The sequence below is a fragment of the Perna viridis genome, chromosome 2 (assembly GCF_037379345.1).
Source record: "Perna viridis isolate PV_CMFRI_1.1 ecotype Kerala chromosome 2, ASM3737934v1, whole genome shotgun sequence".
NCBI classification, from domain to species: domain Eukaryota; kingdom Metazoa; phylum Mollusca; class Bivalvia; order Mytilida; family Mytilidae; genus Perna; species Perna viridis.
In genome coordinates this window covers 55060235-55086322 of record NC_142446.1, presented here as the reverse complement: position 1 = coordinate 55086322, position 26088 = coordinate 55060235, and the positions used below count along the sequence as shown (strand labels likewise).

General features: G+C 30.5%; 1 protein-coding gene across 1 annotated transcript in view; it reads right to left on the bottom strand.

The window, feature by feature from the left end:
* Positions 1-26088, bottom strand: part of LOC148626101 (uncharacterized) — an 84526-nt gene that overhangs the window by 2853 nt on the left and 55585 nt on the right. The window contains exons 52-91 of the mRNA XM_088571083.1: positions 25180-25187; positions 24750-24857; positions 24202-24309; positions 23655-23762; positions 23108-23215; positions 22581-22688; positions 22033-22140; positions 21485-21592; positions 20938-21045; positions 20411-20518; positions 19863-19970; positions 19315-19422; positions 17718-17825; positions 17169-17276; positions 16621-16728; positions 16098-16205; positions 15551-15658; positions 15025-15132; positions 14478-14585; positions 13921-14028; positions 13325-13343; positions 12843-12950; positions 12286-12393; positions 11738-11845; positions 11181-11288; positions 10653-10760; positions 10104-10211; positions 9578-9685; positions 9027-9134; positions 8470-8577; positions 8011-8050; positions 7394-7524; positions 6837-6944; positions 5730-5837; positions 5204-5311; positions 3920-4165; positions 3469-3696; positions 2218-2250; positions 1106-1333; positions 321-347 (exon numbers count right to left, since the gene is read on the bottom strand). Of these exons, the coding sequence (XP_088427209.1) occupies positions 321-347; positions 1106-1333; positions 2218-2250; positions 3469-3696; positions 3920-4165; positions 5204-5311; positions 5730-5837; positions 6837-6944; positions 7394-7524; positions 8011-8050; positions 8470-8577; positions 9027-9134; positions 9578-9685; positions 10104-10211; positions 10653-10760; positions 11181-11288; positions 11738-11845; positions 12286-12393; positions 12843-12950; positions 13325-13343; positions 13921-14028; positions 14478-14585; positions 15025-15132; positions 15551-15658; positions 16098-16205; positions 16621-16728; positions 17169-17276; positions 17718-17825; positions 19315-19422; positions 19863-19970; positions 20411-20518; positions 20938-21045; positions 21485-21592; positions 22033-22140; positions 22581-22688; positions 23108-23215; positions 23655-23762; positions 24202-24309; positions 24750-24857; positions 25180-25187 (4308 nt within the window). The remainder of the gene's footprint in view (positions 1-320; positions 348-1105; positions 1334-2217; positions 2251-3468; positions 3697-3919; positions 4166-5203; positions 5312-5729; positions 5838-6836; positions 6945-7393; positions 7525-8010; positions 8051-8469; positions 8578-9026; positions 9135-9577; positions 9686-10103; positions 10212-10652; positions 10761-11180; positions 11289-11737; positions 11846-12285; positions 12394-12842; positions 12951-13324; positions 13344-13920; positions 14029-14477; positions 14586-15024; positions 15133-15550; positions 15659-16097; positions 16206-16620; positions 16729-17168; positions 17277-17717; positions 17826-19314; positions 19423-19862; positions 19971-20410; positions 20519-20937; positions 21046-21484; positions 21593-22032; positions 22141-22580; positions 22689-23107; positions 23216-23654; positions 23763-24201; positions 24310-24749; positions 24858-25179; positions 25188-26088) is intronic.

Here is a 26088-nt window from a genome sequence, read left to right as displayed (position 1 = left end):
AAATAGGAGGTGCACAATGGGAAAATGGAGTAAACATTTTGTGAAAGTTTCATTACATTACATTCAGTGGTGTAGGGAGAGTTAGAAACGGAATAGAGATTGGTACACCTCTGTGTAACGAAAGGATGGAAAAAAAGACGGAATGACACACACCCATCTCACCTAATACCCCACTCAAAGTTGGGGATGTAATAAAAAATTGACTTATTTACATACTGTAATTAGAAAGTATCGGTAGTTTTTCTTAATCTAACACATGAAGTTTATATTTTTCATGCAATTTTATATATATTATTGACTAAGGAACAAGCATATCATACCCTCTACAGTTGAGTCCGAAGGGTCTTCTGGAAAAGACAAAGAAAGTCAATTAACAAACATCACATTTCTAACTGGTAGGGAAAAATTAAAAATATGTAAAGATTATATTAAGCTATTTATTATCAATCAATCGGACCATTCAAAGGCATTTTTATCCACTTGTCCGACCATCTTCGTGTGGTCTGGTGTATTGTTAAGTGTCAGTCTCCATAAGAATCAGGCAGTGGGTGAAACATGGTAAGAAAAACAACACTATTTTAAGATTAATTTGACTATTTGCACCATCAGAATCAAAGAAAAACAGACAATATTTTCCATATCATTTTGGTAAATTAAGTTATAATTTCATTGAAATGTACTTTAAATGAACAATTCAAGGGCAGACAACTCTGTCAAAAAAACTCATTTTTCTAAGATTCTATTGAAATTTTCCTGCGCAAATCCAGTGATGCAGAGATCAAATAATGGTCTTTTCAAATAGGGAACGCATCCTCGAGTGAACTTATATTATCAGATCGGTGGGTTTTGACATGCATGTTTCTGATTTTTCTCATTTCGTCTGATTCTTATTAAAACCTACACTTAAAAAGTATCAAGATTAGGTGACCATAACATTAATATGTTTTCCAGAAACTCAAGGCTGACATAATGTACGACAAGTAAGTGTAAATGGTTATCTTTTTTTTCCTTTTGATATGGTATATCTAGTTGGAACAAGAGAAAAATATTGAACAATTAAGTTAAAATTGTAGCATTTATTAAACTTTGAGAAATGTTTACATACCACACAGATGAATAGGGCAGTACTCCCGCTCTGTAAGTGGATCGTCGGTGTAGCACCATGGTCGATCTGATTCGTCAAAATTTCTACAATAGTTTTCTGCACCATCTGCCTGCATGTTGAATGGATGCTTGTGAGGATATTGCACGTCCCATCTTTGACATGTTTTCCCTGAGTCAGTCTTACTCCATGTGCCCTTATAATCTTCACCATTTTCTGATGTCCTACATTCTGAATATATAAAAATATATAAATTTTAACTATTATAATATCTAGCTAAAGAGTCGGCGATAATTTACAACATACCATGTTTTTAGTAAGACACAATTCTAACTATCAATAGCCATAGTAGATGAAACAAATAATTATTGTCTTTAAAAAATGATAGTTGACACAGTCCTTTTTGCTCTTTTTACATACAATTTGTCTACATACAAAATATGACAGGCGATTCAAGTTTTCGATACAGTTTATACGAAAGAATGCCATAAAATTATCATTATTTGGACAATCAGGAAACAAAATTTCGATTGCATTCCAATAAAAAAGCGTTTTTAAGGTGAAAGTGTAAGTTACGATTGCTTCGGAAAAATAACAGTTGTTTCAATCTTTGTTGTAAATAAATTATAAATTTACAAATGTAAGTAGTTTAACCTCTTCCGTTCTGTAATTTTACAGTGTGAGTAGTTTAATCGTAATGTCTGTCACCTAGCACGCGTAAGTAGTTGTACTTGTTATCTTTGTAACTCTTCTCGCGTGAGTAGTCTTATCTGTTACATTTTGAAACTCTTCACGCGTGAGTAGTTCTACCTGTTACATTTTGTAACTCTTCACGCGTGAAACGTTTTGTAGCTTTACAAATGTGATCAGCTTAACTTTTTTGTCTGTAACTTTTCACGTATGAGTAGTTAAACCCCTAAAGTTTTAAAATTATAAAATTGCCTGCGTGAGTAGTTAAAACTGTAACGTTTTAAAATTCTACAATTACATGTATGAGTAGTTAAACCTGTAACGTTTTGTAACTAATTACGAGAATGCAACTCAACCAGTAACGTTCTGATATCACACGTTACATTTTTAACGTTCCAAAAATCGACTTGTAACTTATAACATACCCGTAGGAGGCGGCAATATTGGCACTCCACTCTCTGCAAGAAAAAGAAACAACACTTTGATGGAAATATTTCATATCATTCACATCGAATGATACCAATAGTAATTGATATATTTTACACTTGTTATATAATTTCAACAAGGAAATTGCACAGTAACTTAACAAAACATTGAAAGAGATAACAATTCTTAAATGACAAGCATATAACTATTTAGGGACCTAAAGGAAATTTACTAACTGGAAATGACCTCAACAGACTTCTCAACTAATAACTTAATGGACACCATTAAGGAGGTAGACCTAGGGTAAGGGACATAACTTTTGAAATCAGTGATATGTTTGTATCATATTCAATTTCACTAAAGCCTATCAAACTTTCATTTGAAACAGAATGAAATTAGTCCAATTTATTTTGATGCTTCAAGAGATTGACGTAAAATGCTGCATACAAACGATCCAATGATCTGTAAGAGTTGTGTCCCATACTCTAGACCTACCTCATTAAAACAATGATATGTATAGACTGATCCATGACACATTAGCGTCAGTTGCAGAAAATTATATCTTGTCTTTTTTTTGCAAAATCATACATTACTAACATAGAATTATCTACAAAAGTGGCTATATTTTGCTTTGTCTCTGTTTGTCTGTCAAGTAATGATGACATTTAAAAAAAACTTTGATTATATACTAATTGAAAAAAAAACTGTGCACATCTATCAAGTTAAATAATTTTAAGACAGAAAGCCTGTATTTTAAAATTTAAAGACATTTTTGTTTTTATTCCCATTTTCAAATATTTCAATCCAAATGTTCATGTTTAAGAATCGGAACAAATTTTTTTTTAGCAAAAAGATAAGTGGTACGAAAAAAGAATTCACAAATGTGATCTTGAAAAATAGCGTACATTTTTTAATTAGGCATTTCGATTATGATTTCCCAAGAAAACATTTGATCATCATTCTATGAGAAGTTTACACCATGAATTTTGCATTAAAATTGCCTTTTATATTTTTAGTTAAAAAAGTGTTTATTCTTTAAATCTTAGAAACTGGAGTTTACACATCATTTTGATTTTTCCAACAATTGATCTAAACTCTTATGTTGTCATTGTGTAATAAATTCATCCAAATACCTGAAATTGTACGGATTTTATGTTCGTTTGAAGCTTTGCTATTATTAAATTTAAACGGAAATGGACAGTTTCTTTCCTTCCATTAGTACACTTAACTTTAAATCTTGATATACTTACTTCGCTTGAAACAGACTTTCAATTTTTCTGTGCAAACTTTCTTTGTCCACACTATGTTCTTATAGAATCCAAATGTAGTTCCTAACTGACAAGACGGCGATGAGTTATCATTAGCTAATGTTACATAATCCACTCTTTCAGCTTCATGAATTGTACACTCTGTTTTGGCTTGATGTTCAGAATGGCAGGTAATCTCAACAAATGGATCACAAGGAGGTACTGGTGAGTCTGCAAATATTTGAGTTTTTTTGTTAAAACAAAAATAATGCGATCAGTACAGTATAAAATTAAAAGGTTGGCTATTCTCTCCACCATCTTTTAAACATTAGTTATTGTAAAGACCTTTTGAATATTTTGTGTATGCTAAAGAACTAATTTTACTTATATCGATTTTCCCAAATGAATATACACAAAATATTTCCTCCTACAAGTATTATTTATTACTATTTACCACAAATAGGTATTCTGCAGAGCTCAAATCGTTTATTTTTGTCAGTAGTGTAACACCAAGGTCGAGGCTCATTATCAGGATTTCTACAGAAATTATTGTCGTTTTTGAGACTTGAGAAACGGTGTTTATGCGGAGACTGTTCTTTCCAAGGCTGGCATGTCCTTCCAGACTCAGTTATGCTCATAGTGCCCTTATAGTCACGCCCTGTTTTATCTGAAGGATCAGTACACTCGGTTCGGTCAATAGCTGGAATATAGGTAAAAGTATATTACACAGTGAGACAGACAGAATATTCGACTAGAATGTCACGCACCAATACAACATTCGGTAAAGATATTCAGTACCAGTCCATATAAAATTCAGACACTGGTACACGTGTTACAAAATAGTTACAAAATAACTAAATTATGCTGCTTCATTCCTTTACTTGTTTAAATGTTTCCATGTTTACATAAATGTACAAACATATGGTCAGCATATAATTACCATGTGTAATCTATCATATCATTGTCAAAAAATCGCAATATGATTATCATATTGAGCAACAATGGATTATAAAATGAGGCACTTTTGGAGAGTATATTCTTATGAAAACAAAGAAGTTACACAAGGAGTCGGGATTTAACTTCATGTTATATATGATAAAGTATGATTTAACGAACAAATTAGGCTTTGGAATTGAACAATCGTTATAAAAGCATAAATGTGAATTATCCAGATAGACAACAATAATGAAAAAAAAAACGTCAAATTCTAATTACGCTTGCATTTTCCAAGGGCCGATCTCTTAAACCCACGCTTACATCTACATATCCTATTCCTACAGTACTCATTTCGTCCACATTTAGGGTTACATTTCGGTAGTATTTCTTTGAGAATAAGTTAAAGAAACTTTATTTCCTATATTTATATTCCTGTTAAAATAAAATAGCTAAATTATGCTGCTTCATTCCTTTACATGATTAAATGTTTCAATGTTTATATAAATGTAAAAAACATATGGTCAGCATATAATTACCATGTGTACTCTATCAAATCATTGTCAAAAAATCGCAATACGATTTTCATATTTAACAACATATGATTATAACTTAAGGCATTTTTGGAGAGTATATCGTAATGAAAACAGAAGTGACACGAGGAGTCGAGATTTAACCATGTTTTATGTGATAAAGTATGACTGAACACACGGAGTGGGCTTTGGAATTCAACAAACGTTGTAAAAGTGTAAGTATCTATAACCAGATTGAAACAAAAAATGAGAGAAAGTCAAATTCAACTTACGCTTGCATTTTCCAAGGGCCGATCTCTTGAACCCACGCTTACATCTACATTTCTTATTTCTACAATACTCATTGCGTCCACATTTAGGGTTACATTTCGATTGTATTCCTATGAAGAAAAAAAAATAAACCTGATTTCTTTCATCATTACAAAAACAAGGTTTTTTTTCTTGTTAAAATAAAAATTGCTTAACCAAATAACTTTATCATGCTGCTTAAATCCAATGCTTGTTTAAATGTTTCAATGTTTATACATATATAAATATACTCTATCATATCATTGTCAAAAGATCGCAATACGGTTATCATATTGAACAACATATGATTATAAAATAAGGCATTTTTGGAGAGTATATCGTAATGAAAACAGAAGTGACACGAGAAGTCGAGATTTAACCATGTTTTATGTGATAAAGTATGACTGAACACACGGCGTGGGCTTTGGAATTGAACAAACTTTGTAAAAGTGTAAATATTTATAACCAGATTGAAAAAAAATAATGAAAAAAATGTCAAATTCGACTTACGCTTGCATTTTCCAAGGGCCGATCTCTTGAACCCACGCTTACATCTACATTTCTTATTTCTACAGTACTCATTGCGTCCACATTTCGGGTTACATTTCGATTGTATTTCTATGAAGAAAAGAAAAATAATAACATTATTTCTTCTATCAATACTAATGAAACAACATGTTTTCTTGTTCATTCCATACAAAACAATAACCCCCTATGCCGATTTGATCCAATAATTGTTATAATGTTTACTGTTAATATTAATGTACAAACATATGGTCAACATACGACCACATTGAATAATCAATATATCATGTAACTCTCAAAAGATCGCAATATGATTATCATATTGAACAACATATGATTATAAAATAAGGCACTTTTGGATGGTATGTCGTAATGAAAACATAGACGTGACACAAGGAGTCGATATTTAACTTAGGTTGTATATGATAAAGTATGACTGAACACACGGAGTGGGCTTTGGAATTGAACAAACGTTGTAAAAGTGTAAATATTTATAAGCAGAATGAAAAACAAATAATGAAAAAAAGTCAAATTCAACTTACGCTTGCATTTCCCAAGGGCCGATCTCTTGAACCCACGCTTACATCTACATTTCTTATTTCTACAATACTCATTGCGTCCACATTTAGGGTTACATTTCGATGGTATTCCTATGAAGACAAAAAAAAATAAACCTGATTTCTTTTATCATTACAAAAACAAGGTTTTTTTCTTGTTAAAATAAAAATTGCTTAACAAAATAACTTTATCATGCTGCTTAAATCCAATGCTTGTTTAAATGTTTCAATGTTAATACATATATAAATATAACTATAAACATTTACCATGTGTACTCTATCATATCATTGTCAAAAGATCGCAATACGGTTATCATATTGAACAAAATATGATTATGACTTAAGGCATTTTTGGAGAGTATATCGTAATGAAAACAGAAGTGACACGAGGAGTCGAGATTTAACCATGTTTTATGTGATAAAGTATGACTGAACACACGGAGTGGGCTTTGGAATTGAACAAACTTTGTAAAAGTGTAAATATTTATAACCAGATTGAAAAAAAATAATGAAAAAAATGTCAAATTCGACTTACGCTTGCATTTTCCAAGGGCCGATCTCTTGAACCCACGCTTACATCTACATTTCTTATTTCTACAGTACTCATTGCGTCCACATTTCGGGTTACATTTCGATTGTATTTCTATGAAGAAAAGAAAAATAATAACATTATTTCTTCTATCAATACTAATGAAACAACATGTTTTCTTGTTCATTCCATACAAAACAATAACCCCCTATGCCGATTTGATCCAATAATTGTTATAATGTTTACTATTAATATTAATGTACAAACATATGGTCAACATACGACCACATTGAATAATCAATATATCATGTAACTCTCAAAAGATCGCAATATGATTATCATATTGAACAACATATGATTATAAAATAAGGCACTTTTGGATGGTATGTCGTAATGAAAACATAGACGTGACACAAGGAGTCGATATTTAACTCATGTTGTATATGATAAAGTATGACTGAACACACGGAGTGGGCTTTGGAATTGAACAAACGTTGTAAAAGTGTAAATATTTATAACCAGAATGAAAAACAAATAATGAAAAAAAGTCAAATTCAACTTACGCTTGCATTTCCCAAGGGCCGATCTCTTGAACCCACGCTTACATCTACATTTCTTATTTCTACAATACTCATTGCGTCCACATTTAGGGTTACATTTCGATGGTATTCCTATGAAGACAAAAAAAATAAACCTGATTTCTTTTATCATTACAAAAACAAGGTTTTTTTTCTTGTTAAAATAAAAATTGCTTAACAAAATAACTTTATCATGCTGCTTAAATCCAATGCTTGTTTAAATGTTTCAATGTTAATACATATATAAATATAACTATAAACATTTACCATGTGTACTCTATCATATCATTGTCAAAAGATCGCAATACGGTTATCATATTGAACAAAATATGATTATGACTTAAGGCATTTTTGGAGAGTATATCGTAATGAAAACAGAAGTGACACGAGGAGTCGAGATTTAACCATGTTTTATGTGATAAAGTATGACTGAACACACGGAGTGGGCTTTGGAATTCAACAAACGTTGTAAAAGTGTAAATATCTATAACCAGATTGAAACAAAATAATGAAAGAAAGTCAAATTCAACTTACGCTTGCATTTTCCAAGGGCCGATCTCTTGAACCCACGCTTACATCTACATTTCTTATTTCTACAGTACTCATTGCGTCCACATTTAGGGTTACATTTCGATTGTATTCCTACGAAGAAAAAAAAATAAACCTGATTTCTTTCATCATTACAAAAACAAGGTTTTTTTTCTTGTTAAAATAAAAATTGCTTAACCAAATAACTTTATCATGCTGCTTAAATCCAATGCTTGTTTAAATGTTTCAATGTTTATACATATATAAATATACTCTATCATATCATTGTCAAAAGATCGCAATACGGTTATCATATTGAACAACATATGATTATAAAATAAGGCATTTTTGGAGAGTATATCGTAATGAAAACAGAAGTGACACGAGAAGTCGAGATTTAACCATGTTTTATGTGATAAAGTATGACTGAACACACGGCGTGGGCTTTGGAATTGAACAAACTTTGTAAAAGTGTAAATATTTATAACCAGATTGAAAAACAAATAATGAAAAAAATGTCAAATTCGACTTACGCTTGCATTTTCCAAGGGCCGATCTCTTGAACCCACGCTTACATCTACATTTCTTATTTCTACAGTACTCATTGCGTCCACATTTCGGGTTACATTTCGATTGTATTTCTATGAAGAAAAGAAAAATAATAACATTATTTCTTCTATCAATACTAATGAAACAACATGTTTTCTTGTTCATTCCATACAAAACAATAACCCCCTATGCCGATTTGATCCAATAATTGTTATAATGTTTACTATTAATATTAATGTACAAACATATGGTCAACATACGACCACATTGAATAATCAATATATCATGTAACTCTCAAAAGATCGCAATATGATTATCATATTGAACAACATATGATTATAAAATAAGGCACTTTTGGATGGTATGTCGTAATGAAAACATAGACGTGACACAAGGAGTCGATATTTAACTCATGTTGTATATGATAAAGTATGACTGAACACACGGAGTGGGCTTTGGAATTGAACAAACGTTGTAAAAGTGTAAATATTTATAACCAGAATGAAAAACAAATAATGAAAAAAAGTCAAATTCAACTTACGCTTGCATTTCCCAAGGGCCGATCTCTTGAACCCACGCTTACATCTACATTTCTTATTTCTACAATACTCATTGCGTCCACATTTAGGGTTACATTTCGATGGTATTCCTATGAAGACAAAAAAAAAATAAACCTGATTTCTTTTATCATTACAAAAACAAGGTTTTTTTTCTTGTTAAAATAAAAATTGCTTAACAAAATAACTTTATCATGCTGCTTAAATCCAATGCTTGTTTAAATGTTTCAATGTTAATACATATATAAATATAACTATAAACATTTACCATGTGTACTCTATCATATCATTGTCAAAAGATCGCAATACGGTTATCATATTGAACAAAATATGATTATGACTTAAGGCATTTTTGGAGAGTATATCGTAATGAAAACAGAAGTGACACGAGGAGTCGAGATTTAACCATGTTTTATGTGATAAAGTATGACTGAACACACGTAGTGGGCTTTGGAATTCAACAAACGTTGTAAAAGTGTAAATATCTATAACCAGATTGAAACAAAATAATGAAAGAAAGTCAAATTCGACTTACGCTTGCATTTTCCAAGGGCCGATCTCTTGAACCCACGCTTACATCTACATTTCTTATTTCTACAGTACTCATTGCGTCCACATTTAGGGTTACATTTCGATTGTATTCCTACGAAGAAAAAAAAAATAAACCTGATTTCTTTCATCATTACAAAAACAAGGTTTTTTTTTCTTGTTAAAATAAAAATTGCTTAACCAAATAACTTTATCATGCTGCTTAAATCCAATGCTTGTTTAAATGTTTCAATGTACATACATTTAAATATACTCTATCATATCATTGTCAAAAGATCGCAATACGATTTTCATATTTAACAACATATGATTATAACTTAAGGCATTTTTGGAGAGTATATCGTAATGAAAACAGAAGTGACACGAGGAGTCGATATTTAACTCATGTTGTATATGATAAAGTATGACTGAACACACGGAGTGGGCTTTGGAATTGAACAAACGTTGTAAAAGTGTAAATATTTATAACCAGATTGAAAAAAAATAATGAAAAAAAGTCAAATTCAACTTACGCTTGCATTTCCCAAGGGCCGATCTCTTGAACCCACGCTTACATCTACATTTCTTATTTCTACAATACTCATTGCGTCCACATTTAGGGTTACATTTCGATGGTATTCCTATGAAGACAAAAAAAATAAACCTGATTTCTTTTATCATTACAAAAACAAGGTTTTTTTTCTTGTTAAAATAAAAATTGCTTAACAAAATAACTTTATCATGCTGCTTAAATCCAATGCTTGTTTAAATGTTTCAATGTTAATACATATATAAATATAACTATAAACATTTACCATGTGTACTCTATCATATCATTGTCAAAAGATCGCAATACGGTTATCATATTGAACAAAATATGATTATGACTTAAGGCATTTTTGGAGAGTATATCGTAATGAAAACAGAAGTGACACGAGGAGTCGAGATTTAACCATGTTTTATGTGATAAAGTATGACTGAACACACGGAGTGGGCTTTGGAATTCAACAAACGTTGTAAAAGTGTAAATATCTATAACCAGATTGAAACAAAATAATGAAAGAAAGTCAAATTCAACTTACGCTTGCATTTTCCAAGGGCCGATCTCTTGAACCCACGCTTACATCTACATTTCTTATTTCTACAGTACTCATTGCGTCCACATTTAGGGTTACATTTCGATTGTATTCCTACGAAGAAAAAAAAAATAAACCTGATTTCTTTCATCATTACAAAAACAAGGTTTTTTTTCTTGTTAAAATAAAAATTGCTTAACCAAATAACTTTATCATGCTGCTTAAATCCAATGCTTGTTTAAATGTTTCAATGTTTATACATATATAAATATACTCTATCATATCATTGTCAAAAGATCGCAATACGGTTATCATATTGAACAACATATGATTATAAAATAAGGCATTTTTGGAGAGTATATCGTAATGAAAACAGAAGTGACACGAGAAGTCGAGATTTAACCATGTTTTATGTGATAAAGTATGACTGAACACACGGCGTGGGCTTTGGAATTGAACAAACTTTGTAAAAGTGTAAATATTTATAACCAGATTGAAAAACAAATAATGAAAAAAATGTCAAATTCGACTTACGCTTGCATTTTCCAAGGGCCGATCTCTTGAACCCACGCTTACATCTACATTTCTTATTTCTACAGTACTCATTGCGTCCACATTTCGGGTTACATTTCGATTGTATTTCTATGAAGAAAAGAAAAATAATAACATTATTTCTTCTATCAATACTAATGAAACAACATGTTTTCTTGTTAATTCCTTACAAAACAATAACCCCCTATGCCGATTTGATCCAATAATTGTTATAATGTTTACTGTTAATATTAATGTACAAACATATGGTCAACATACGACCACATTGAATAATCAATATATCATGTAACTCTCAAAAGATCGCAATATGATTATCATATTGAACAACATATGATTATAAAATAAGGCACTTTTGGAGAGTATGTCGTAATGAAAACATAGACGTGACACAAGGAGTCGATATTTAACTCATGTTGTATATGATAAAGTATGACTGAACACACGGAGTGGGCTTTGGAATTGAAATAACGTTGTAAAAGTGTAAATATTTATAAGCAGAATGAAAAACAAATAATGAAAAAAAGTCAAATTCAACTTACGCTTGCATTTCCCAAGGGCCGATCTCTTGAACCCACGCTTACATCTACATTTCTTATTTCTACAGAACTCATTGCGTCCACATTTAGGGTTACATTTCGATGGTATTCCTATGAAGAAAAAATAATAAACCTGATTTCTTTTATCATTACAAAAACAAGGTTTTTTTCTTGTTAAAATAAAAATTGCTTAACCAAATAACTTTATCATGCTGCTTAAATCCAATGCTTGTTTAAATGTTTCAATGTTTATACATACATAAATATAACTATAAACATTTACCATGTGTAATCTATCATATCATTGTCAAAAGATGGCAATACGGTTATCATATTGAACAACATATGATTATAACTTAAGGCATTTTTGGAGAGTATATCGTAATGAAAACAGAAGTGACACAAGGAGTCGAGATTTAACCATGTTTTATGTGATAAAGTATGACTGAACACACGGAGTGGGCTTTGGAATTGAACAAACTTTGTAAAAGTGTAAATATTTATAACCAGATTGAAAAAAAATAATGAAAAAAATGTCAAATTCGACTTACGCTTGCATTTTCCAAGGGCCGATCTCTTGAACCCACGCTTACATCTACATTTCTTATTTCTACAGTACTCATTGCGTCCACATTTCGGGTTACATTTCGATTGTATTTCTATGAAGAAAAGAAAAATAATAACATTATTTCTTCTATCAATACTAATGAAACAACATGTTTTCTTGTTCATTCCATACAAAACAATAACCCCCTATGCCGATTTGATCCAATAATTGTTATAATGTTTACTATTAATATTAATGTACAAACATATGGTCAACATACGACCACATTGAATAATCAATATATCATGTAACTCTCAAAAGATCGCAATATGATTATCATATTGAACAACATATGATTATAAAATAAGGCACTTTTGGATGGTATGTCGTAATGAAAACATAGACGTGACACAAGGAGTCGATATTTAACTCATGTTGTATATGATAAAGTATGACTGAACACACGGAGTGGGCTTTGGAATTGAACAAACGTTGTAAAAGTGTAAATATTTATAACCAGAATGAAAAACAAATAATGAAAAAAAGTCAAATTCAACTTACGCTTGCATTTCCCAAGGGCCGATCTCTTGAACCCACGCTTACATCTACATTTCTTATTTCTACAGAACTCATTGCGTCCACATTTAGGGTTACATTTCGATGGTATTCCTATGAAGACAAAAAAAAAATAAACCTGATTTCTTTTATCATTACAAAAACAAGGTTTTTTTTCTTGTTAAAATAAAAATTGCTTAACAAAATAACTTTATCATGCTGCTTAAATCCAATGCTTGTTTAAATGTTTCAATGTTAATACATATATAAATATAACTATAAACATTTACCATGTGTACTCTATCATATCATTGTCAAAAGATCGCAATACGGTTATCATATTGAACAAAATATGATTATGACTTAAGGCATTTTTGGAGAGTATATCGTAATGAAAACAGAAGTGACACGAGGAGTCGAGATTTAACCATGTTTTATGTGATAAAGTATGACTGAACACACGTAGTGGGCTTTGGAATTCAACAAACGTTGTAAAAGTGTAAATATCTATAACCAGATTGAAACAAAATAATGAAAGAAAGTCAAATTCAACTTACGCTTGCATTTTCCAAGGGCCGATCTCTTGAACCCACGCTTACATCTACATTTCTTATTTCTACAGTACTCATTGCGTCCACATTTAGGGTTACATTTCGATTGTATTCCTACGAAGAAAAAAAAAATAAACCTGATTTCTTTCATCATTACAAAAACAAGGTTTTTTTTTCTTGTTAAAATAAAAATTGCTTAACCAAATAACTTTATCATGCTGCTTAAATCCAATGCTTGTTTAAATGTTTCAATGTACATACATTTAAATATACTCTATCATATCATTGTCAAAAGATCGCAATACGGTTATCATATTGAACAACACATGATTATAACTTAAGGCATTTTTGGAGAGTATATCGTAATGAAAACAGAAGTGACACGAGAAGTCGAGATTTAACCATGTTTTATGTGATAAAGTATGACTGAACACACGGCGTGGGCTTTGGAATTGAACAAACTTTGTAAAAGTGTAAATATTTATAACCAGATTGAAAAACAAATAATGAAAAAAATGTCAAATTCGACTTACGCTTGCATTTTCCAAGGGCCGATCTCTTGAACCCACGCTTACATCTACATTTCTTATTTCTACAGTACTCATTGCGTCCACATTTCGGGTTACATTTCGATTGTATTTCTATGAAGAAAAGAAAAATAATAACATTATTTCTTCTATCAATACTAATGAAACAACATGTTTTCTTGTTAATTCCTTACAAAACAATAACCCCCTATGCCGATTTGATCCAATAATTGTTATAATGTTTACTGTTAATATTAATGTACAAACATATGGTCAACATACGACCACATTGAATAATCAATATATCATGTAACTCTCAAAAGATCGCAATATGATTATCATATTGAACAACATATGATTATAAAATAAGGCACTTTTGGAGAGTATGTCGTAATGAAAACATAGACGTGACACAAGGAGTCGATATTTAACTCATGTTGTATATGATAAAGTATGACTGAACACACGGAGTGGGCTTTGGAATTGAAATAACGTTGTAAAAGTGTAAATATTTATAAGCAGAATGAAAAACAAATAATGAAAAAAAGTCAAATTCAACTTACGCTTGCATTTCCCAAGGGCCGATCTCTTGAACCCACGCTTACATCTACATTTCTTATTTCTACAGAACTCATTGCGTCCACATTTAGGGTTACATTTCGATGGTATTCCTATGAAGAAAAAAAAATAAACCTGATTTCTTTTATCATTACAAAAACAAGGTTTTTTTCTTGTTAAAATAAAAATTGCTTAACCAAATAACTTTATCATGCTGCTTAAATCCAATGCTTGTTTAAATGTTTCAATGTTTATACATACATAAATATAACTATAAACATTTACCATGTGTACTCTATCATATCATTGTCAAAAGATCGCAATACGGTTATCATATTGAACAAAATATGATTATGACTTAAGGCATTTTTGGAGAGTATATCGTAATGAAAACAGAAGTGACACGAGGAGTCGAGATTTGACCATGTTTTATGTGATAAAGTATGACTGAACACACGGAGTGGGCTTTGGAATTCAACAAACGTTGTAAAAGTGTAAATATCTATAACCAGATTGAAACAAAATAATGAAAGAAAGTCAAATTCAACTTACGCTTGCATTTTCCAAGGGCCGATCTCTTGAACCCACGCTTACATCTACATTTCTTATTTCTACAGTACTCATTGCGTCCACATTTCGGGTTACATTTCGATTGTATTCCTATGAAGAAAAAAAAATAAACCTGATTTCTTTCATCATTACAAAAACAAGGTTTTTTTTCTTGTTAAAATAAAAATTGCTTAACCAAATAACTTTATCATGCTGCTTAAATCCAATGCTTGTTTAAATGTTTCAATGTTTATACATATATAAATATACTCTATCATATCATTGTCAAAAGATCGCAATACGGTTATCATATTGAACAACATATGATTATAACTTAAGGCATTTTTGGAGAGTATATCGTAATGAAAACAGAAGTGACACAAGGAGTCGAGATTTAACCATGTTTTATGTGATAAAGTATGACTGAACACACGGAGTGGGCTTTGGAATTGAACAAACTTTGTAAAAGTGTAAATATTTATAACCAGATTGAAAAAAAAATAATGAAAAAAAGTCAAATTCAACTTACGCTTGCATTTCCCAAGGGCCGATCTCTTGAACCCACGCTTACATCTACATTTCTTATTTCTACAGTACTGATTGCGTCCACATTTAGGGTTACATTTCGATGGTATTCCTATGAAGAAAAAAAAATAAACCAGATTTCTTTAATCAGTACAAAAACAAGGTTTTTTTTCTTGTTAAAATAAAAATTGCTTAACCAAATAACTTTATCATGCTGCTTAAACCCAATGCTTGTTTAAATGTTTCAATGTTTATACATATATAAATATAACTATAAACATTTACCATGTGTACTCTATCATATCATTGTCAAAAGATCGCAATACGGTTATCATATTGAACAACATATGATTATAACTTAAGGCATTTTTGGAGAGTATATCGTAATGAAAACAGAAGTGACACGAGGAGTCGAGATTTAACCATGTTTTATGTGATAAAGTATGATTCAACACACGGAGTGGGCTTTGGAATTGAAATAACGTTGTAAAAGTGTAAATATTTATAACCAGGTTGAAAACAAATAATGAAAAAAGTCAAATTCAACTTACGCATGCATTTTCCAAGGGCCGATCTCTTGAACCCACGCTTACATCTACATTTCTTATTTCTACAGTACTGATTGCGTCCACATTTAGGGTTACATTTCGATGGTATTCCTATGAAGAAAAAAAATAAACCTGATTTCTTTTATCATTACAAAAACAAGGTTTTTTTTCTTGTTAAAATAAAGATTGCTTAACCAAATAACTTTATCATGCTGCTTAAATCCAATGCTTGTTTAAATGTTTCAATGTTTATACATATATAAATATACTCTATCATATCATTGTCAAAAGATCGCAATACGGTTATCATATTGAACAACATATGATTATAACTTAAGGCATTTTTGGAGAGTATATCGTAATGAAAACAGAAGTGACACGAGGAGTCGAGATTTAACCATGTTTTATGTGATAAAGTATGATTCAACACACGGAGTGGGCTTTGGAATTGAAATAACGTTGTAAAAGTGTAAATATTTATAACCAGGTTGAAAACAAATAATGAAAAAAGTCAAATTCAACTTACGCTTGCATTTTCCAAGGGCCGATCTCTTGAACCCACGCTTACATCTACATTTCTTATTTCTACAGTACTCATTGCGTCCACATTTAGGGTTACATTTCGATTGTATTCCTATGAAGAAAAAAAATAAACCTGATTTCTTTAATCAGTACAAAAACAAGGTTTTTTTTCTTGTTGAAATAAAAATTGCTTAACCAAATAACTTTATCATGCTGCTTAAACCCAATGCTTGTTTAAATGTTTCAATGTTTATACATATATAAATATAACTATAAACATTTACCATGTGTAATCTATCATATCATTGTCAAAAGATCGCAATACGGTTATCATATTGAACAACATATGATTATAACTTAAGGCATTTTTGGAGAGTATATCGTAATGAAAACAGAAGTGACACGAGAAGTCGAGATTTAACCATGTTTTATGTGATAAAGTATGACTGAACACACGGCGTGGGCTTTGGAATTGAACAAACTTTGTAAAAGTGTAAATATTTATAACCAGATTGAAAAAAAAATAATGAAAGAAAGTCAAATTCAACTTACGCTTGCATTTTCCAAGGGCTGATCTCTTGAACCCACGCTTACATCTACATTTCTTATTTCTACAGTACTCATTGCGTCCACATTTAGGGTTACATTTCGATTGTATTCCTATGAAGAAAAACAAATAAACCTGATTTCTTTAATCAGTACAAAAACAAGGTTTTTTTTTCTTGTTGAAATAAAAATTGCTTAACCAAATAACTTTATCATGCTGCTTAAACCCAATGCTTGTTTAAATGTTTCAATGTTTATACATATATAAATATAACTATAAACATTTACCATGTGTAATCTATCATATCATTGTCAAAAGATCGCAATACGGTTATCATATTGAACAACATATGATTATAACTTAAGGCATTTTTGGAGAGTATATCGTAATGAAAACAGAAGTGACACAAGGAGTCGAGATTTAACCATGTTTTATGTGATAAAGTATGACTGAACACACGGAGTGGGCTTTGGAATTCAACAAACGTTGTAAAAGTGTAAATATCTATAACCAGATTGAAACAAAATAATGAAAGAAAGTCAAATTCAACTTACGCTTGCATTTTCCAAGGGCCGATCTCTTGAACCCACGCTTACATCTACATTTCTTATTTCTACAGTACTCATTGCGTCCACATTTAGGGTTACATTTCGATTGTATTCCTATGAAGAAAAAAAAATAAACCTGATTTCTTTCATCATTACAAAAACAAGGTTTTTTTTCTTGTTAAAATAAAAATTGCTTAACCAAATAACTTTATCATGCTGCTTAAATCCAATGCTTGTTTAAATGTTTCAATGTTTATACATATATAAATATACTCTATCATATCATTGTCAAAAGATCGCAATACGGTTATCATATTGAACAACATATAATTATAAGTTAAGGCATTTTTGGAGAGTATATCGTAATGAAAACAGAAGTGACACGAGGAGTCGAGATTTAACCATGTTTTATGTGATAAAGTATGACTGAACACACGGAGTGGGCTTTGGAATTCAACAAACGTTGTAAAAGTGTAAATATTTATAACCAGAAAGAAAAAAACAATAATGAAAAAAAGTCAAATTCAACTTACGCTTGCATTTTCCAAGGGCCGATCTCTTGAACCCACGCTTACATCTACATTTCTTATTTCTACAGTACTCATTGCGTCCACATTTGGGGTTACATTTCGATTGTATTCCTATGAAGAAAAAAAAATAAACCTGATTTCTTTAATCAGTACAAAAACAAGGTTTTTTTTCTTGTTGAAATAAAAATTGCTTAACCAAATAACTTTATCATGCTGCTTAAATCCAATGCTTGTTTAAATGTTTCAATGTTTATACATATATAAATATAACTATAAACATTTACCATGTGTAATCTATCATATCATTGTCAAAAGATCGCAATACGGTTATCATATTGAACAACATATGATTATAACTTAAGGCATTTTTGGAGAGTATATCGTAATGAAAACAGAAGTGACACAAGGAGTCGAGATTTAACCATGTTTTATGTGATAAAGTATGATTCAACACACGGAGTGGGCTTTGGAATTGAAATAACGTTGTAAAAGTGTAAATATTTATAACCAGGTTGAAAACAAATAATGAAAAAAGTCAAATTCAACTTACGCATGCATTTTCCAAGGGCCGATCTCTTGAACCCACGCTTACATCTACATTTCTTATTTCTACAGTACTCATTGCGTCCACATTTAGGGTTACATTTCGATGGTATTCCTATGAAGAAAAAAAATAAACCTGATTTCTTTTATCATTACAAAAACAAGGTTTTTTTTCTTGTTAAAATAAAAATTGCTTAACCAAATAACTTTATCATGCTGCTTAAATCCAATGCTTGTTTAAATGTTTCAATGTTTATACATATATAAATATACTCTATCATATCATTGTCAAAAGATCGCAATACGGTTATCATATTGAACAACATATGATTATAACTTAAGGCATTTTTGGAGAGTATATCGTAATGAAAACAGAAGTGACACGAGGAGTCGAGATTTAACCATGTTTTATGTGATAAAGTATGATTCAACACACGGAGTGGGCTTTGGAATTGAAATAACGTTGTAAAAGTGTAAATATTTATAACCAGGTTGAAAACAAATAATGAAAAAAGTCAAATTCAACTTACGCTTGCATTTTCCAAGGGCCGATCTCTTGAACCCACGCTTACATCTACATTTCTTATTTCTACAGTACTCATTGCGTCCACATTTAGGGTTACATTTCGATTGTATTCCTATGAAGAAAAAAAATAAACCTGATTTCTTTAATCAGTACAAAAACAAGGTTTTTTTTCTTGTTGAAATAAAAATTGCTTAACCAAATAACTTTATCATGCTGCTTAAACCCAATGCTTGTTTAAATGTTTCAATGTTTATACATATATAAATATAACTATAAACATTTACCATGTGTAATCTATCATATCATTGTCAAAAGATCGCAATACGGTTATCATATTGAACAACATATGATTATAACTTAAGGCATTTTTGGAGAGTATATCGTAATGAAAACAGAAGTGACACGAGAAGTCGAGATTTAACCATGTTTTATGTGATAAAGTATGATTCAACACACGGCGTGGGCTTTGGAATTGAACAAACTTTGTAAAAGTGTAAATATTTATAACCAGATTGAAAAAAAAATAATGAAAAAAAGTCAAATTCAACTTACGCTTGCATTTTCCAAGGGCTGATCTCTTGAACCCACGCTTACATCTACATTTCTTATTTCTACAGTACTCATTGCGTCCACATTTAGGGTTACATTTCGATTGTATTCCTATGAAGAAAAAAAAATAAACCTGATTTCTTTAATCAGTACAAAAACAAGGTTTTTTTTCTTGTTGAAATAAAAATTGCTTAACCAAATAACTTTATCATGCTGCTTAAACCCAATGCTTGTTTAAATGTTTCAATGTTTATACATATATAAATATAACTATAAACATTTACCATGTGTAATCTATCATATCATTGTCAAAAGATCGCAATACGGTTATCATATTGAACAACATATGATTATAACTTAAGGCATTTTTGGAGAGTATATCGTAATGAAAACAGAAGTGACACAAGGAGTCGAGATTTAACCATGTTTTATGTGATAAAGTATGACTGAACACACGGAGTGGGCTTTGGAATTCAACAAACGTTGTAAAAGTGTAAATATCTATAACCAGATTGAAACAAAATAATGAAAGAAAGTCAAATTCAACTTACGCTTGCATTTTCCAAGGGCCGATCTCTTGAACCCACGCTTACATCTACATTTCTTATTTCTACAGTACTCATTGCGTCCACATTTAGGGTTACATTTCGATTGTATTCCTATGAAGAAAAAAAAATAAACCTGATTTCTTTCATCATTACAAAAACAAGGTTTTTTTTCTTGTTAAAATAAAAATTGCTTAACCAAATAACTTTATCATGCTGCTTAAATCCAATGCTTGTTTAAATGTTTCAATGTTTATACATATATAAATATACTCTATCATATCATTGTCAAAAGATCGCAATACGGTTATCATATTGAACAACATATAATTATAAGTTAAGGCATTTTTGGAGAGTATATCGTAATGAAAACAGAAGTGACACGAGGAGTCGAGATTTAACCATGTTTTATGTGATAAAGTATGACTGAACACACGGAGTGGGCTTTGGAATTCAACAAACGTTGTAAAAGTGTAAATATTTATAACCAGAAAGAAAAAAACAATAATGAAAAAAAGTCAAATTCAACTTACGCTTGCATTTTCCAAGGGCCGATCTCTTGAACCCACGCTTACATCTACATTTCTTATTTCTACAGTACTCATTGCGTCCACATTTGGGGTTACATTTCGATTGTATTCCTATGAAGAAAAAAAAATAAACCTGATTTCTTTAATCAGTACAAAAACAAGGTTTTTTTTCTTGTTGAAATAAAAATTGCTTAACCAAATAACTTTATCATGCTGCTTAAACCCAATGCTTGTTTAAATGTTTCAATGTTTATACATATATAAATATAACTATAAACATTTACCATGTGTAATCTATCATATCATTGTCAAAAGATCGCAATACGGTTATCATATTGAACAACATATGATTATAACTTAAGGCATTTTTGGAGAGTATATCGTAATGAAAACAGAAGTGACACGAGGAGTCGAGATTTAACCATGTTTTATGTGATAAAGTATGATTCAACACACGGAGTGGGCTTTGGAATTGAAATAACGTTGTAAAAGTGTAAATATTTATAACCAGGTTGAAAACAAATAATGAAAAAAGTCAAATTCAACTTACGCTTGCATTTTCCAAGGGCCGATCTCTTGAACCCACGCTTACATCTACATTTCTTATTTCTACAGTACTCATTGCGTCCACATTTAGGGTTACATTTCGATTGTATTCCTATGAAGAAAAAAAATAAACCTGATTTCTTTAATCAGTACAAAAACAAGGTTTTTTTTCTTGTTGAAATAAAAATTGCTTAACCAAATAACTTTATCATGCTGCTTAAACCCAATGCTTGTTTAAATGTTTCAATGTTTATACATATATAAATATAACTATAAACATTTACCATGTGTAATCTATCATATCATTGTCAAAAGATCGCAATACGGTTATCATATTGAACAACATATGATTATAACTTAAGGCATTTTTGGAGAGTATATCGTAATGAAAACAGAAGTGACACGAGAAGTCGAGATTTAACCATGTTTTATGTGATAAAGTATGATTCAACACACGGCGTGGGCTTTGGAATTGAACAAACTTTGTAAAAGTGTAAATATTTATAACCAGATTGAAAAAAAAATAATGAAAAAAAGTCAAATTCAACTTACGCTTGCATTTTCCAAGGGCTGATCTCTTGAACCCACGCTTACATCTACATTTCTTATTTCTACAGTACTCATTGCGTCCACATTTAGGGTTACATTTCGATTGTATTCCTATGAAGAAAAAAAAATAAACCTGATTTCTTTAATCAGTACAAAAACAAGGTTTTTTTTCTTGTTGAAATAAAAATTGCTTAACCAAATAACTTTATCATGCTGCTTAAACCCAATGCTTGTTTAAATGTTTCAATGTTTATACATATATAAATATAACTATAAACATTTACCATGTGTAATCTATCATATCATTGTCAAAAGATCGCAATACGGTTATCATATTGAACAACATATGATTATAACTTAAGGCATTTTTGGAGAGTATATCGTAATGAAAACAGAAGTGACACAAGGAGTCGAGATTTAACCATGTTTTATGTGATAAAGTATGACTGAACACACGGAGTGGGCTTTGGAATTCAACAAACGTTGTAAAAGTGTAAATATCTATAACCAGATTGAAACAAAATAATGAAAGAAAGTCAAATTCAACTTACGCTTGCATTTTCCAAGGGCCGATCTCTTGAACCCACGCTTACATCTACATTTCTTATTTCTACAGTACTCATTGCGTCCACATTTAGGGTTACATTTCGATTGTATTCCTATGAAGAAAAAAAAATAAACCTGATTTCTTTCATCATTACAAAAACAAGGTTTTTTTTCTTGTTAAAATAAAAATTGCTTAACCAAATAACTTTATCATGCTGCTTAAATCCAATGCTTGTTTAAATGTTTCAATGTTTATACATATATAAATATACTCTATCATATCATTGTCAAAAGATCGCAATACGGTTATCATATTGAACAACATATAATTATAAGTTAAGGCATTTTTGGAGAGTATATCGTAATGAAAACAGAAGTGACACGAGGAGTCGAGATTTAACCATGTTTTATGTGATAAAGTATGACTGAACACACGGAGTGGGCTTTGGAATTCAACAAACGTTGTAAAAGTGTAAATATTTATAACCAGAAAGAAAAAAACAATAATGAAAAAAAGTCAAATTCAACTTACGCTTGCATTTTCCAAGGGCCGATCTCTTGAACCCACGCTTACATCTACATTTCTTATTTCTACAGTACTCATTGCGTCCACATTTGGGGTTACATTTCGATTGTATTCCTATGAAGAAAAAAAAATAAACCTGATTTCTTTAATCAGTACAAAAACAAGGTTTTTTTTCTTGTTGAAATAAAAATTGCTTAACCAAATAACTTTATCATGCTGCTTAAACCCAATGCTTGTTTAAATGTTTCAATGTTTATACATATATAAATATAACTATAAACATTTACCATGTGTAATCTATCATATCATTGTCAAAAGATCGCAATACGGTTATCATATTGAACAACATATGATTATAACTTAAGGCATTTTTGGAGAGTATATCGTAATGAAAACAGAAGTGACACGAGGAGTCGAGATTTAACCATGTTTTATGTGATAAAGTATGATTCAACACACGGAGTGGGCTTTGGAATTGAAATAACGTTGTAAAAGTGTAAATATTTATAACCAGGTTGAAAACAAATAATGAAAAAAGTCAAATTCAACTTACGCTTGCATTTTCCAAGGGCCGATCTCTTGAACCCACGCTTACATCTACATTTCTTATTTCTACAGTACTCATTGCGTCCACATTTAGGGTTACATTTCGATTGTATTCCTATGAAGAAAAAAATAAACCTGATTTCTTTAATCAGTACAAAAACAAGGTTTTTTTTCTTGTTGAAATAAAAATTGCTTAACCAAATAACTTTATCATGCTGCTTAAACCCAATGCTTGTTTAAATGTTTCAATGTTTATACATATATAAATATAACTATAAACATTTACCATGTGTAATCTATCATATCATTGTCAAAAGATCGCAATACGGTTATCATATTGAACAACATATGATTATAACTTAAGGCATTTTTGGAGAGTATATCGTAATGAAAACAGAAGTGACACGAGAAGTCGAGATTTAACCATGTTTTATGTGATAAAGTATGATTCAACACACGGCGTGGGCTTTGGAATTGAACAAACTTTGTAAAAGTGTAAATATTTATAACCAGATTGAAAAAAAAATAATGAAAAAAAGTCAAATTCAACTTACGCTTGCATTTTCCAAGGGCTGATCTCTTGAACCCACGCTTACATCTACATTTCTTATTTCTACAGTACTCATTGCGTCCACATTTAGGGTTACATTTCGATTGTATTCCTATGAAGAAAAAAAAATAAACCTGATTTCTTTAATCAGTACAAAAACAAGGTTTTTTTTCTTGTTGAAATAAAAATTGCTTAACCAAATAACTTTATCATGCTGCTTAAACCCAATGCTTGTTTAAATGTTTCAATGTTTATACATATATAAATATAACTATAAACATTTACCATGTGTAATCTATCATATCATTGTCAAAAGATCGCAATACGGTTATCATATTGAACAACATATGATTATAACTTAAGGCATTTTTGGAGAGTATATCGTAATGAAAACAGAAGTGACACAAGGAGTCGAGATTTAACCATGTTTTATGTGATAAAGTATGACTGAACACACGGAGTGGGCTTTGGAATTCAACAAACGTTGTAAAAGTGTAAATATCTATAACCAGATTGAAACAAAATAATGAAAGAAAGTCAAATTCAACTTACGCTTGCATTTTCCAAGGGCCGATCTCTTGAACCCACGCTTACATCTACATTTCTTATTTCTACAGTACTCATTGCGTCCACATTTAGGGTTACATTTCGATTGTATTCCTATGAAGAAAAAAAAATAAACCTGATTTCTTTCATCATTACAAAAACAAGGTTTTTTTTCTTGTTAAAATAAAAATTGCTTAACCAAATAACTTTATCATGCTGCTTAAATCCAATGCTTGTTTAAATGTTTCAATGTTTATACATATATAAATATACTCTATCATATCATTGTCAAAAGATCGCAATACGGTTATCATATTGAACAACATATAATTATAAGTTAAGGCATTTTTGGAGAGTATATCGTAATGAAAACAGAAGTGACACGAGGAGTCGAGATTTAACCATGTTTTATGTGATAAAGTATGACTGAACACACGGAGTGGGCTTTGGAATTGAACAAACGTTGTAAAAGTGTAAATATTTATAACCAGAAAGAAAAAAACAATAATGAAAAAAAGTCAAATTCAACTTACGCTTGCATTTTCCAAGGGCCGATCTCTTGAACCCACGCTTACATCTACATTTCTTATTTCTACAGTACTCATTGCGTCCACATTTGGGGTTACATTTCGATTGTATTCCTATGAAGAAAAAAAAATAAACCTGATTTCTTTAATCAGTACAAAAACAAGGTTTTTTTTCTTGTTGAAATAAAAATTGCTTAACCAAATAACTTTATCATGCTGCTTAAACCCAATGCTTGTTTAAATGTTTCAATGTTTATACATATATAAATATAACTATAAACATTTACCATGTGTAATCTATCATATCATTGTCAAAAGATCGCAATACGGTTATCATATTGAACAACATATGATTATAACTTAAGGCATTTTTGGAGAGTATATCGTAATGAAAACAGAAGTGACACAAGGAGTCGAGATTTAACCATGTTTTATGTGATAAAGTATGATTCAACACACGGAGTGGGCTTTGGAATTGAAATAACGTTGTAAAAGTGTAAATATTTATAACCAGGTTGAAAACAAATAATGAAAAAAGTCAAATTCAACTTACGCATGCATTTTCCAAGGGCCGATCTCTTGAACCCACGCTTACATCTACATTTCTTATTTCTACAGTACTGATTGCGTCCACATTTAGGGTTACATTTCGATGGTATTCCTATGAAGAAAAAAAATAAACCTGATTTCTTTTATCATTACAAAAACAAGGTTTTTTTTCTTGTTAAAATAAAAATTGCTTAACCAAATAACTTTATCATGCTGCTTAAATCCAATGCTTGTTTAAATGTTTCAATGTTTATACATATATAAATATA